This window comes from Aulonocara stuartgranti (genome assembly GCF_965226115.1).
Source record: "Aulonocara stuartgranti genome assembly, chromosome: 3".
Taxonomy (NCBI): Eukaryota; Metazoa; Chordata; class Actinopteri; order Cichliformes; family Cichlidae; genus Aulonocara; species Aulonocara stuartgranti.
Genome location: NC_138941.1, coordinates 73,158,465 through 73,171,048, shown reverse-complemented (window position 1 = coordinate 73,171,048; position 12,584 = coordinate 73,158,465). Strand labels below are relative to the sequence as shown.

At 37.7% G+C, this 12,584-nt stretch overlaps 1 protein-coding gene across 1 annotated transcript; it reads left to right on the top strand.

The window, feature by feature from the left end:
- Positions 1 to 5,337: 5,337 nt before the first annotated feature.
- LOC309703632 (putative C-type lectin domain family 20 member A) lies at positions 5,338 to 11,135 on the top strand (the record flags this gene model as incomplete). Its single annotated transcript, XM_082528562.1, has 5 exons — positions 5,338 to 5,377; positions 9,651 to 10,034; positions 10,135 to 10,479; positions 10,564 to 10,652; positions 10,736 to 11,135. 5 exons carry the CDS (start codon positions 5,338 to 5,340, stop codon positions 10,859 to 10,861), a joined length of 984 nt encoding a protein of 327 aa, XP_082384688.1. The 3' UTR covers positions 10,862 to 11,135.
- Between the last annotated feature and the right edge of the window lie 1,449 nt (positions 11,136 to 12,584).

Here is a 12,584-nt window from a genome sequence, read left to right as displayed (position 1 = left end):
TTTCCTCCTTTATAGTTTTAAGATGAAATATTCAAATTCAAAACAAATATATGGTTCACTATTTCATTGACCTGCATGTGGAGAAATCTGTTGTTAAATCAGAACATATATCTGTACAGGACAGGCTGCGTTCAGACTCATATTACTGTGTATCATGTGTCACTGCATGGATATTTATTTATATGTTTATGTTTCTAACACATTTATGTTCATTCGCACATGAACATATTTATTTTATGTATTTTTTGTCTTTTAACTTCCACTTGTTTACACTGTAAAAACTAAATTCCAAATAGATGGTTTGTATGCAGCATCTTTTCTGCTCTACCTGAGCACACAACAGTGAATACTAAAATTATTTTTGGCTGTGTTACCACCAGTTGTTTTGCTGGTAACTCTAAGACTCCACTGACTGAAACTGGATGAGCAGACAAGATGGTGATGATCCAGAGCAGCTGGTTTCAAGAGATAAAGCCTGATCACATACTCTATGAAAACAAGGTGAGTTTAATATCACGAGTGATTTCGTTTTTCAAGGTATGGATCATATTTTAATAATGAACTGCTTATATTTCATCTGAAAGCAGTTAACTTCTTGTTAAATTCATTGATGCATAGGTAGTGTTTTTTGGGCACTTTTGAGATGAAATTATTTGCAGTGTCACAATAATGCTATGCTTTTTATTAAGGTTCGAGGGTTCTTCATTTGTCACATGCATAGTTATACAAGTATAACACACAGTGAAATGTAGCCTGACACGCTCCTCGACATGTGCAAAAATGGGGGGGTAGAGGAAGAACATTATATATATATTTATATATAGTATATATTAATAAGTGTTATAAAGTCATATAGTGTAGTATTAAGTGGACACAGCCCTGAAAAATAAAGGCATGAGACCATGTGTCCTTGGGGAGTAGAAAGCTGCAGACTCTCGCTCATGTTTGCCTGGGAAAATGTAGATAAGAGGGACCATCTCTAGTGGAAAGTTACTGAGACACTGTTGTTTAGACTAGAATGAGAGCTTCTGTAATGAGACTGTCAGGGGCACATCGCCATTTTGAGATCCGCGACAGCGTGTCATGCAGGACGCACCTCCCTTCTAGAAGTAATGTGAAAGAGAATAAAAGTGTGAAATGGTCTACTGAGCAGTGTTTTGTCTTCCATTGGATGCCTCTGAGGAATCAAAAGAACTTGGTGAAGTGTTGGTACTTAACAGCACACACATAACTCTACATGTATTATAGGAAAATTATTAATGATAATCCACAGTAGATCTGACCAAAGTCTACCTCTGTCCTTTCTTGCTGGTTTTCAGTGGTAGAAACAGTGTACACATCTATTAAAGTCATTTTCCACATTGGTTTGCTCAACATTAAACATTGTAGTTTTATTCGGGTTATTTTTAGCTTTGAAAACAACAAAAGAAAATTTTTAAATTTCTCCTATCCTGTCTTGTCTGCTGGGATTTAGGAACTGTGTTCACAGGCCAAGGTTTTTGCTTGGAAAGTGACGGTGCTCTCATTTTCAAAGACTTCAGTATTATTAGGGCCATTATGGCCACATCCAAATCTTGGCAAATAATACAGAAAACAACAAAACAAAACAACAAAAAACCCTACTAAAACAACCAAGTGTCCAATAAAATGCCAGCTTTATGTAAGCTGCGTCAGACTCATTGACTATCTTTCCTCTAAACTTTCAGCTTTGTGGAGCTGCTGTCACACTGTGCCTGGGATTTCTGAGATGACCCTAATCTCATTGAAAAGCACAGAGTCGCTGCTTTCAGAAACCATTGAAAGGGTGTGGGGGGGCCACAGCCCCGTCCCCCAGGGCATGAAGCAGGTATGGAGGAGATCAAAACTCCAGACATCCAGAGGCCCCCAGAACACAAGAGACCAAGGAAGACTAACAGACTCCATAATCCTTCCTCACTTGTTCCTCCTAACAACTATGTCTGTTCCGAGAATGACGTCTGAGCTTGTTTGCTTTTTTTCATATTTAACAGCTTGATTTTCCTAATGGTTTGCATGTTGGTGAAGCAGAATCATTTTAGCGTAACCTTGCGTGTGTTTCTTTAATCACTGAGGCACGTCATTTACAGAATTCCTGGTTTTAAGAAAGCACAGGTATGGTCACATGGCCAAAAATACCATAATATTTAGTTTAGGGAGTGACACCACTTCCAGAACTACATGTAGTTGTTTTATTGTCAATAAAAGTCTTTGAAACATGAGCATTATAAAATGTCTTGAAATATGTTAAATAAAAGTGTAACACTGAGGTGCCACTGCAAAAACATTTGATGACTGTATTGACTCACAAAGCCTGTTGCCCCACAGGTTTTATAGAAAATATCTGCAAGTCCACTTGTTACCTTTTTGAAAATTACAGATACGCCTACTTGAAGATATCAAACATTTACATATACAAGGAGTGCAGAATGATTAGGCAAGTTGTATTTTTGAGGAATAATTTTATTATTGAACAACAACCATGTTCTCAATGAACCCAAAAAACTCATTAATATCAAAGCTGAATGTTTTTGGAAGTAGTTTTTAGTTTGTTTGTAGTTTTAGCTATTTTAGGGGGATATCTGTGTGTGCAGGTGACTATTACTGTGCATAATTATTAGGCAACTTAACAAAAAACAAATATATACCCATTTCAATTATTTATTTTTACCAGTGAAACCAATATAACATCTCCACATTCACAAATATACATTTCTGATATTCAAAAACAAAACAAAAACAAATCAGCGACCAATATAGCCACCTTTCTTTGCAAGGACACTCAAAAGCCTGTTACTAAAAAAAACCCTACTAAAACAACCAAGTGTCCAGTAAAATGCCAGCTTTATGTAAGCTGCGTCAGACTCATTGACTATCTTTCCTCTAAACTTTCAGCTTTGTGGAGCTGCTGTCACACTGTGCCTGGGATTTCTGAGATGACCCTAATCTCATTGAAAAGCACAGTCGCTGCTTTCAGAAACCATTGAAATTTTTTCAGGTGTTACAGACGTTTAAAGACAGTTGGATGATTCCTGTCTAAAGCCAGCGACTGGTTAGGATTTAGAGGCTTAAGCATTCCCATCCCTGAGATTTATTAACAACCTGTACAGTGCCCTGAATCATGGAGAACCATGCCTGAACTTATTTGCTTTTTTCCCTATTCAACAGCTTGATTTTCCTAATGGTTTGCATGCTGGTGAAGCAGAATCATCTTTGTGTAACCTTGCTTATGTTTCTTTAAGCATTGAGGCACGTCATTTACAGAATTCCTGGTTTTAAAGAAACAGGTATGGTCACATGGCCAAAAATACCACTATATTAATAAGTTTTGGTAGTGAACTACAAAGCTACATGTTGTTGTTTTTTGACTCTCTGTCTGACTTTCATCTTCTCCTGTGACACTATGCCTTGGATTTCTGAAATAACCCAAATCTTACTGAAAAGAACAGAGTTGCTGCTTTCAGTTTTTCAGGTTTTACAGATGTTGTTTCCTGTCTAAAGCCAGCGACTGGTTAGGATTTAGAGGCCTAAGCATTCCCATCCCTTAGGTTCACTAACAAACTGAATCATGGAGACACAGACTCCATAATCCTTTTTTTTTTTTCTTTTTTTCCCTGTCCCGTTTGGCTCTTTTGCCATCAGAATTGTTGTCTAAAGGCAAAGAAAGATGCCCAACGGATTTACTTTACCAAATTGACCATCCCAGCCTTGCCATAATGGTCCATTTGATTCACCTTTTATTGTTTATTTTATTTTCACTTACTGAATACGGGACAGACTTGACTGGAGGAAAGAAGGGGAGAAAGAAAGAGGGAAAGAGAAACAGCTGAGAAGAGGGACGGGGGAGAAGGGCAAAAAACAAAAACCAATAGAATGGGCAGAAAAAAAAAAGAGAAAAAAAAATGCATCTATCGATCACCTGGATCACCTGTTGAGAAAGAAAAAGGAAAACAAGCAGAAGAGAACAAGAGTAATAGAATAAACAACATCACAATGATATATGGGAATATGACAGTAAATACTAAATGTTAAACATTATTGTGCAGCACATAAGATCAACAGAACACAGTGTGCTTTGAGGTAGGAGCCAAAAAGGGTGTAGTTTGTGGGTGTGATCACCCGTGTGTTCACCTGTGAGCATGGACGCGCTTGTTTTTTTAAAAGGTTCCTTCATGTAATGATCTGCTAGAGGGTGTGGGGGGGGGGGGGGGGGCACAGCCCCGTCCTCCAGGGCATGAAGCAGGTATGGAGGAGATCAAAACTCCAGACATCCAGAGGCCCCCAGAACACAAGAGACCAAGGAAGACCAACAGACTCCATAATCCTTCCTCACTTGTTCCTCCTAACAACTATGTCTGTTCCGAGAATGACGTCTGAGCTTGTTTGCTTTTTTTCATATTTGACAGCTTGATTTTCCTAATGGTTTGCATGTTGGTGAAGCAGAATCATTTTAGCGTAACCTTGCGTGTGTTTCTTTAATCACTGAGGTGCCACTGCAAAAACATTTGATGACTGTTTTGACTCACAAAGCCTGTTGCCCCACAGGTTTTATGGAAAATATCTGCAAGTCCACTTGTTACCTTTTTGAAAATTACAGATACGCCTACTTGAAGATATCAAACATTTATGTATGTTTCTACAGAGACGTCACTCCCTTCTGGTTTCCTCATTTGACAGTAAAATATATGAAAAGACCAAATACAGACCTTCTTAAGAGCCAACTTCAGTCCACAGATGCAAAGATAAGCTGTCAGGTAAGTTATGCATCATTAATTATAAAATTATATTATTGTGTATTTTATATTCTAAACATTATTCTAAAACTTAGAAATGATCATTTAAACCATTTTAAAGACACGACAGATTTTACATGTTTAAAAAGTATTGGATATAATGTTTTTGGACATGCATATAAACTGTGTTTAAGGCACAGGTTAAAAACTGGTTATGGACAAATCAAGGATGTGATCATGTATAAGTTGTATAGTTTTAATGTTTTATTTGGGAACAGAATGGTGTGTATGTGTGAGTTTGGTGATGGAGTTTTTATTATGAATGAATTATGATTTTTTTATGAATTATGTCTATTTTTTATGTTTATGGACAACAGATGGAAATTAGCCCTTGGCTCTAATCTGGTATGTTTACATTCATGTAATTTTTTACATTTATGTTCATTAACATGCACTGTCCTAAATAAAGAAATTAAATTAAATATACTAAGAAACTTAGACTGCAGATAAGAAATCTTAAATAAACATCTTTGGTAATAAATATGGTACAATAATAATCATGATTATATCTGTTATACATAAGCAGAGAATGGAAGAAACCTGTTTACTGGTCATCCTGCTGCTCTCAGGTCAGTAATATTAATATCTTAAACATTTCAAATATATCCTATAAACACATTGAGACAGACTGATGTCATTTGGGTAATCAAATTACATGCACATTTTTAAAAAATTTATTTATTAACACATCAACCGCAAGCACCGGGAGAAATTCTTTACCTCCTAATACCACAATACCTGCATTAATTTTCAATTATGTTGGTTTTTTAAAATCATTAAATTTAGATTTTTTGAATGACTGTTTGCAGCTATTTCTATGGTAGCTATTGAACTAACTAGTTTTTAATGTTTAATGCTGATACATGGTCTGAAGAGCTTGGAATGCAAAGCATCTGGACTTCTTTGAGTTGCTTGAAGACGTTTCACATCTTATCCGAGAAGGTTCTTCAGTTCTAGGGTCAAATGATGGAGAGTCCCCAATTAAAGTCATAGGGGAGGGTCCCCCAAGGGGGTCGAGAACCCCCTATTGATCCTCTACCTAATCGCACGAGCCAAGGTGTGAAAACGGGTGTAGGTCACAATCAGCCAAGGTGAAGCCGCTGTCAAAACCTAGCCCCACCCTATGCTGTAATTTCCTGAGGTCAAAAGGCCAAGGATGAGAGTGGGCGTTAAGGCATCTGGGAAAGCATCTCAAAACTGGATTATAGATGGCAGACAGTTGGTGTCTAATCTTCTTTTCTGTGACCCCCTTGGGGGACACTCCCTTAGGACTTAAATCTGGGACTCTCCCCCATTTGACTTTAGAACTGTAAGAAGATTTTCGGATGAGAGGTGAAACGTCTTCAAGTAACTTAAAGAAGTCCAGACACTTTTCTTTCCAAGCTCCCTAAACTACGATGACCTTCACTTCTTTCCCTCCTCATTGTTATTATTACTGTTATTAACAACAAGCCAGTGTATTCCTTGTTCCGGTCCCAGATAAAATGGGAAGACTTGCTTCAGGGATGGCACCTGACATTAAATCACTGCCAAATCAAATATGTGGATAAGAATTAAATTTCCGTACTGGATTGCTAGTGCCCTGAGTTAACACTTGCCAACACCAGTGCTGTTGATAAGCTTCGTACCGTTACAAGTTGCTGGGCTTAGACAAAGGAGGAGGATAGGGGAAGGTGTATTTTAATAGAGAGGTAAAGGCAGTATGGTGTGTGAAAGTAAGGATTTTAAATATAAGGACATGCAGGTTCTTGCACTAACATTATGCAACAGTTTAACAAATACTTTTTTTTTCTCTTTTCAACATTGCATAAGCATTTTTTTTTTAATTTATTACAAAAAAAGCACCTTCACTAAGTTAGCTGACTGATTTCCCTCTATAATTGATACAATGCTTATCCTGGACATTGACGAAGTAGGGTTCAGAACTAATAATACAAAGCTACACCAAACTACCTCTTATGTCAGTAGGTTGAACTAGCTCACCGTGTAGTCCTTGTGAACTGTGAGTGTCTATAGTGAAGGTGAACAACATTAAGGCTACATATGTTGGTCAGAGCTACTTACCGCATGTTTTTTCCTTAGTCCTGACTAAAAAGTTATGGTTGAAGATGCAGAGTTGGGTTTTACTCTTCTGCTTGTTGGTAAATGAGGACAGTGCCAATGTCCCTCCGTTCCTTCTGCTAACTGTGTTAGCATAGCAAGATAACTGTTAGCTAAATGTTACTTTTAGGTATTGCATTATCTTTTTTATTTCCTTAATTGTCAGTACTTGAAGGCAGCGGTTCTCAAACTTTTCACAATGAGTACCACCTCATAAAATATATGGCTCTTGAAGTACCACCCTTATGACTGACATTAAAGTACAGTAGTATAGGCCTATTTAACACCATATACAGTTTACATGAGACAATTTCATATCTTATATGAATGTTATCACTTGTCACATCTTCTTTATGGCAGTTAAAATAGATAATCATAAAAAGTGTACCGCATTAAAATATTCACAGCAGGTGGGATATCCGATCTTTAAGCGATGACGTGATTAAATCTTGTGAATCCTGCTTCCAGTTCCAAACTACTAAGTTTATTAAGGCTGTTGTGTTTTTAACATGTTTTAATGCCTTTTATCTTGTTCTCTTTAATCTGAACAAGACCCTAAAAAAAGCACAACATTATATACCAACTAGCCCAACTTCAGTAACCCTACAAACACCACTGCTGTTTAGTTTTCTGTCTTCATTTATGTCGGAAGTGATAGCAAAGCTGTACGTTGTAATTTTTGCTGTGGTGGTTAAGCTCCAAGATTGTTGGCTTCATGACTCTCCTTCGTGGTTTGGGGACATCAAAGCTCAGTTTGCTCTTCGTGGCATTTCAGCTGATGACACAAAATACATCTTGTGGTGGCTTCGCTGGATCCACTGTCCACCAAACTTTTCACAATGAGCACCAATGTGATAACCCTCCGTGACCCCACTGACTATCCGGGGGCCTCCAACTCACGGATAGTGGCTGGGATCACAGCACTGCGGAAAAGGGCTCTTTTTATTTACCATCAGCATTTTGGCAGCGTTGTCTGCCGCCTTGCAGTTTTAAGGTTAAATATAATGGGGTCGGCGGACGCGCCCGCGTATCAAAATCAAGATGCAGCGTGTCAGAGTCTCCATTTCAACTTGGGTTGAAAGTGCGGACTTCAAACTATATACCATTTTTTGAATTATATGATAATAAAATGATAAAAAATACACGCAATGTTTTTTTCTGAACAAAACAGTGGTGTTTACAGCGGGAAGAAGGGTAAAAACTGCGTTTTCTACAGACAGCGCTAGCAAACACTCTCCGCTTGTGAGTGAAAAAGACAAAGAAAAAACACCCCTTCCCCATTGGTGTTAAAGTGTACCATGTCAGCCAATCAAAAAATGATATGGCAACATGTGGCACTTGGTTGTTTAGGGAGAAGGGGAAGTTTTTAGGAGTGACACCGGCGACGGAAGGCGGGCGAGCAAAAGACAGAGAGAGAGCGAGTTTTCACATGTGAGACATTAGTGACGTTTAGCGTGTTTGGAGGCTGTAGTTAGTGTGTTGTGTAGTTATTGTTGTGTGTTGTGTGTCAGTTAGACTGCTGAATGTCACAGTTGCTCTAAAAAAGCCATCAAAGGCAGATTCCAGTGTAAACTCTGATTCCACTTGGAAAACTGGACTGATGCTCCTCCTGCTGTCAGACCTGCAGGTTTAGGCCTGTGCTGTTCTCCTGTCTTATACTGAACACAAACTATTTTTTTGGACTGGCACAAATCATTTGTGTGCCTTTTTATTTGATGCAGCCCAGCTGATTGTTCTGGAAATAGATTTAAATGGTTATATAAGAAACTGAGGCCTTGGCTGCATTTGTAGGTCAATAGTACCAAACAACTTTGTTGTTTGCAAAACTTGTGCATAATTTTTAGAAATGTACAATTTCTATTTGTATTTCAAGTTATGAAGATAATTCATTAAACAAGTTTGTTGGTTTTACAGTAAAAAATATAACTTTTTTCTACTCGGATTTTGAATTCTTTGTCTGAATTTAGATCAACTGTGCTCATATAGTATGCCAAAATGAAAAAATAACTCAAATTTCAGATATTTGAGGTTGTGCTGAAAATACTGATACCAAACACGGCCAAAAAAAACATATTTTAAAGGTGAAATATAGAGGTAAAATCAAAAGTAGTCAAAAAGTAGCCAGTTATACCCTGGACCCCAGAGGGTTAAACTGTTAAATTTACTAGTACTCAACAACTGAGGAAATCGTTTGCGTTAATATTGATATGTTGTGTGAGATGTTTTTTGAGCATTAATGTCTAGATCTTTGAATTTCTGTACATCACCAATTAAAAACTATATATATATATATTTTTTTTTTGATAAACAAAAAAAGTGATGTTCCAAAAATGTTGTAATGGTTGCACTAAACATAGTTGTTGCATTTTGAGTACAGAGAAGAGAAAAAGAAATAGAATTAAAATATAAAAAATATAAAAATATAGCTCATTCACCAGCAGGACCTTCTTTTATGCAGTGATATGAAAAACAAACTTCAATCAAATGTGTTGAACGGAGAAATGTGATAAACTAAATATTATATAAACTAAAAGGACAGAAATCTCTGTAAAAATGTAAGATAAGAAAGTAAAATATCTCAATAATCTAGGTAATATAACTATAACAAATTATTTTTGCTTTTTACTTTCTGCCTCTGATACACCTCCATTAAGTATGACTATTTATATTGTCTTTTCAGTCTTTTTCAGTGGTTTGTCTAACAGCCCAGTTTCCACAATAAAAACTTTTTATGTTTCTCAGGAGGACTTTCCACTCTTCCTCCCCACTCCAGAGAATACCACTTTGTGAACCAGCCGATGACCTGGACTGAAGCTCAGAGTTACTGCAGAGAACACTTCACTGACTTGGTCACCATCTACAACAGCAACATCAACCAACTGCTTCTCTCAATTTCACCAAGGATCAATGCTGGGGCTTGGATAGGCCTCTATGATGATCGTTACAGCTGGAAGTGGTCCATGGAGGGAAAACTTTTATATGTTGGCAGTACACATGAATTTCTGATCTGGGCTAACGGCCAACCAGACTGTGTAAATGCAAAGGAATACTGTGTGGCTCTTCAGGGACAAACACAGATGGATGATAGACCCTGTGGAGATTCTTACCCTTTCCTCTGTTACAATGGTAGGAAAAAACATTTGTTGCCATAGTTACCCTAAAATTTCATGATATTCACAACATGTTTTTTTTTTTTTAATTCTTTGTTTCTTTTAATCTTTTACAGCCAAAAACACAAGTTACATCTTAGTGAAGGAGAGCCGCTCCTGGTCAGCGGCTCAGTCGTACTGCAGGACATACCACACAGACCTGACCAGTATAAGAAGCAAAGAGGAGAAATCCAACATCACGCTCACTTTGAATGGATCAGGGGTTCAGTATGTGTGGATTGGCCTCTACAGGGATCCCTGGGCCTCCTGGTCTGACAACACAACCTCCACATTCACTAACTGGTGGTCTTCTGATCCTAATAACCTGTATTTAGATGAGTACTGTGGAGCAATTCATTTAATCTCAGGGAAATGGGGTGATGGCAACTGTGGTAACAGAGCCTGTTTTTTCTGTTTCACAGGTGAGGTCCAGAATGCAAACACTGTAAGATCCTGTCATCATGTAAAACACTAATGTTTGTGTTTTATATGTGGTTCATTTTTAGCAGTGACAAAGCAAACAGTGGTGAAAATGAAGCTTCAGTCAGAGGCAGACATGCACAGCACAGAGATCCAGCAGCAGGTTTCACAGCAGGTCAGCAGTTCAGTCACCAACACAAACTTGACACAAGTTCAAACTATGCTTCATGTTTTTCATCATCTGCACATTTTGTCCAGCTGTCAGGCCTCATGCTGTCAGAAGGACTGACAGACTTCAGGATTCGTTGGAGGAAAGTCCAGAGTTACCGTGACGACCAGTCAAAGAAGCAGGATGTGGACGGTGGCTGCAAAACTGAAGTCTGACTGGACTGAACCACTTCATGTGTGAAGTTAATAACATGCTGTGCTGAGCTGTCTCATCCTTTAAATCTTTCAACATTTCAGAGTGTAAAGTTCCACCAACAGCTCATTTGTTCAGCTGCAGTTGTAGTTTGGTAGAAAGTCTTTAATCAGAGGTCCACTCACTAGTTTTCCTGATAGGCTCTAGTCTCTTGTTTTGTTTTGCAGTGTCTCTTTCAACACTTTAGACTCTGTCCTTCTGTGGACGTCACTGCACAGGCTTTGTCTGTGTGCAGTTTATTAGGATCCATAGTTCTGTTTCATCTGACAGCAGCCTCTGCTGACTTACACAAATGATGGAGAAGAAAGTGAGGAGAGCCAGAGATCTGCTTGAGGAGGTCAGGGGGGACAACAAAACATTGTACTGTTTATGTCCTGTTTCTACTTCTGCTGTTTAATAACTGTAACAGCCATGAATGAGACCATAACAGTCCCAAACCTTATCTGATAGAAATTTGGTTCATCACTTTCAATGGAGTGCAGTTTCAAAGCATGCTGGATGTCCTCGTATCTGTCATTTTAACTTGACTGTTACTTTGTAGGAGCAGACAGAGTCACAGAGACCTAACTGTAGTAAGCAGAGCAGGTGATGGGTAAAGCTTGTGCTGGTGTTACCATAGTTACTGTTGTGATCTTAGTTTCTGACTTGTATTTTCTCCTGTGTTGACATGTTTGTCTACTTTTGTGTTTGTAGCTTTCAGCTTTCTTCTAGTTATAATTTAAAGGGTTTTTACGTGTTCAGTTTCTTTTATTTCAAGTAATAAAACAGCTATTTGATTGAAAACGATGCATCGATGTAGGCAGGTATACAGAAAGTAATATAAAGCAAGAGATACATATTTAAAAAATTATGGAAATATGGGGTTTTGAGGGTTTTTATTGCCTTGTGCGGGTCCTTTTCATATTCAATAATTTGACTATAGAACATTTACATCTTGCCCACACTGACAATTTGGTTTGTTTCATTAGCTTGGCTGGAGTGAACTCATGAAAATAGGGACTATTTTTCTATTATTAAGTGAATAAGTACTTTGTGGATTTTTACACTGAGTAATAAATCATGTAACATTGTTCCAGATCCATGACCATAAATATTTTTGATGCTCAAGTTTTTTGTTTCCTTTTTTCTCTCTCTGTAAGGTTGAGGTTTATGTTAAAATCAGAAGTTTTCAAATGTAAAAGGCCTGAATGTGATTTCTACAATCTAAAAAAGAGCAGCTGTAGTGGAAACAGGAAGGTTGAGAGAAGACAGCTGACTGAAAACTCCAGAGAAACTTATACATGTTTAGTGCTGGGAAGTATTTTATACGCATGTTGCAGTTATGCTTTGTACTACAATTGTGTTTAATATATAACTTTTTATCAATGACAGTAAAAGGTCAAATCCCTCAGACATGAAGGTTGAACGTTGTCTCAGAGTAAAACTGGATGCCTGAGGTTTTACAAAGTTTTCTTGAATATTTTCTGTGTGTCTGTATGTTTGCAGACTTTAACTTAAGGCATTACTCACAGTTTATACCACTGTGATGTTAACCACAGGTTAACCAGGGCAATCATGAAAGCACTACAAAAAAAAAAAAACCTTAAATAAGCAGAAGAGTAAAAACTAACTCTTAACCCTTTAAGACCTACCATAGAACCGCGTTTTTAGTCACTGAAAACGGAGATTTTTAAAAATGCTTTGGCA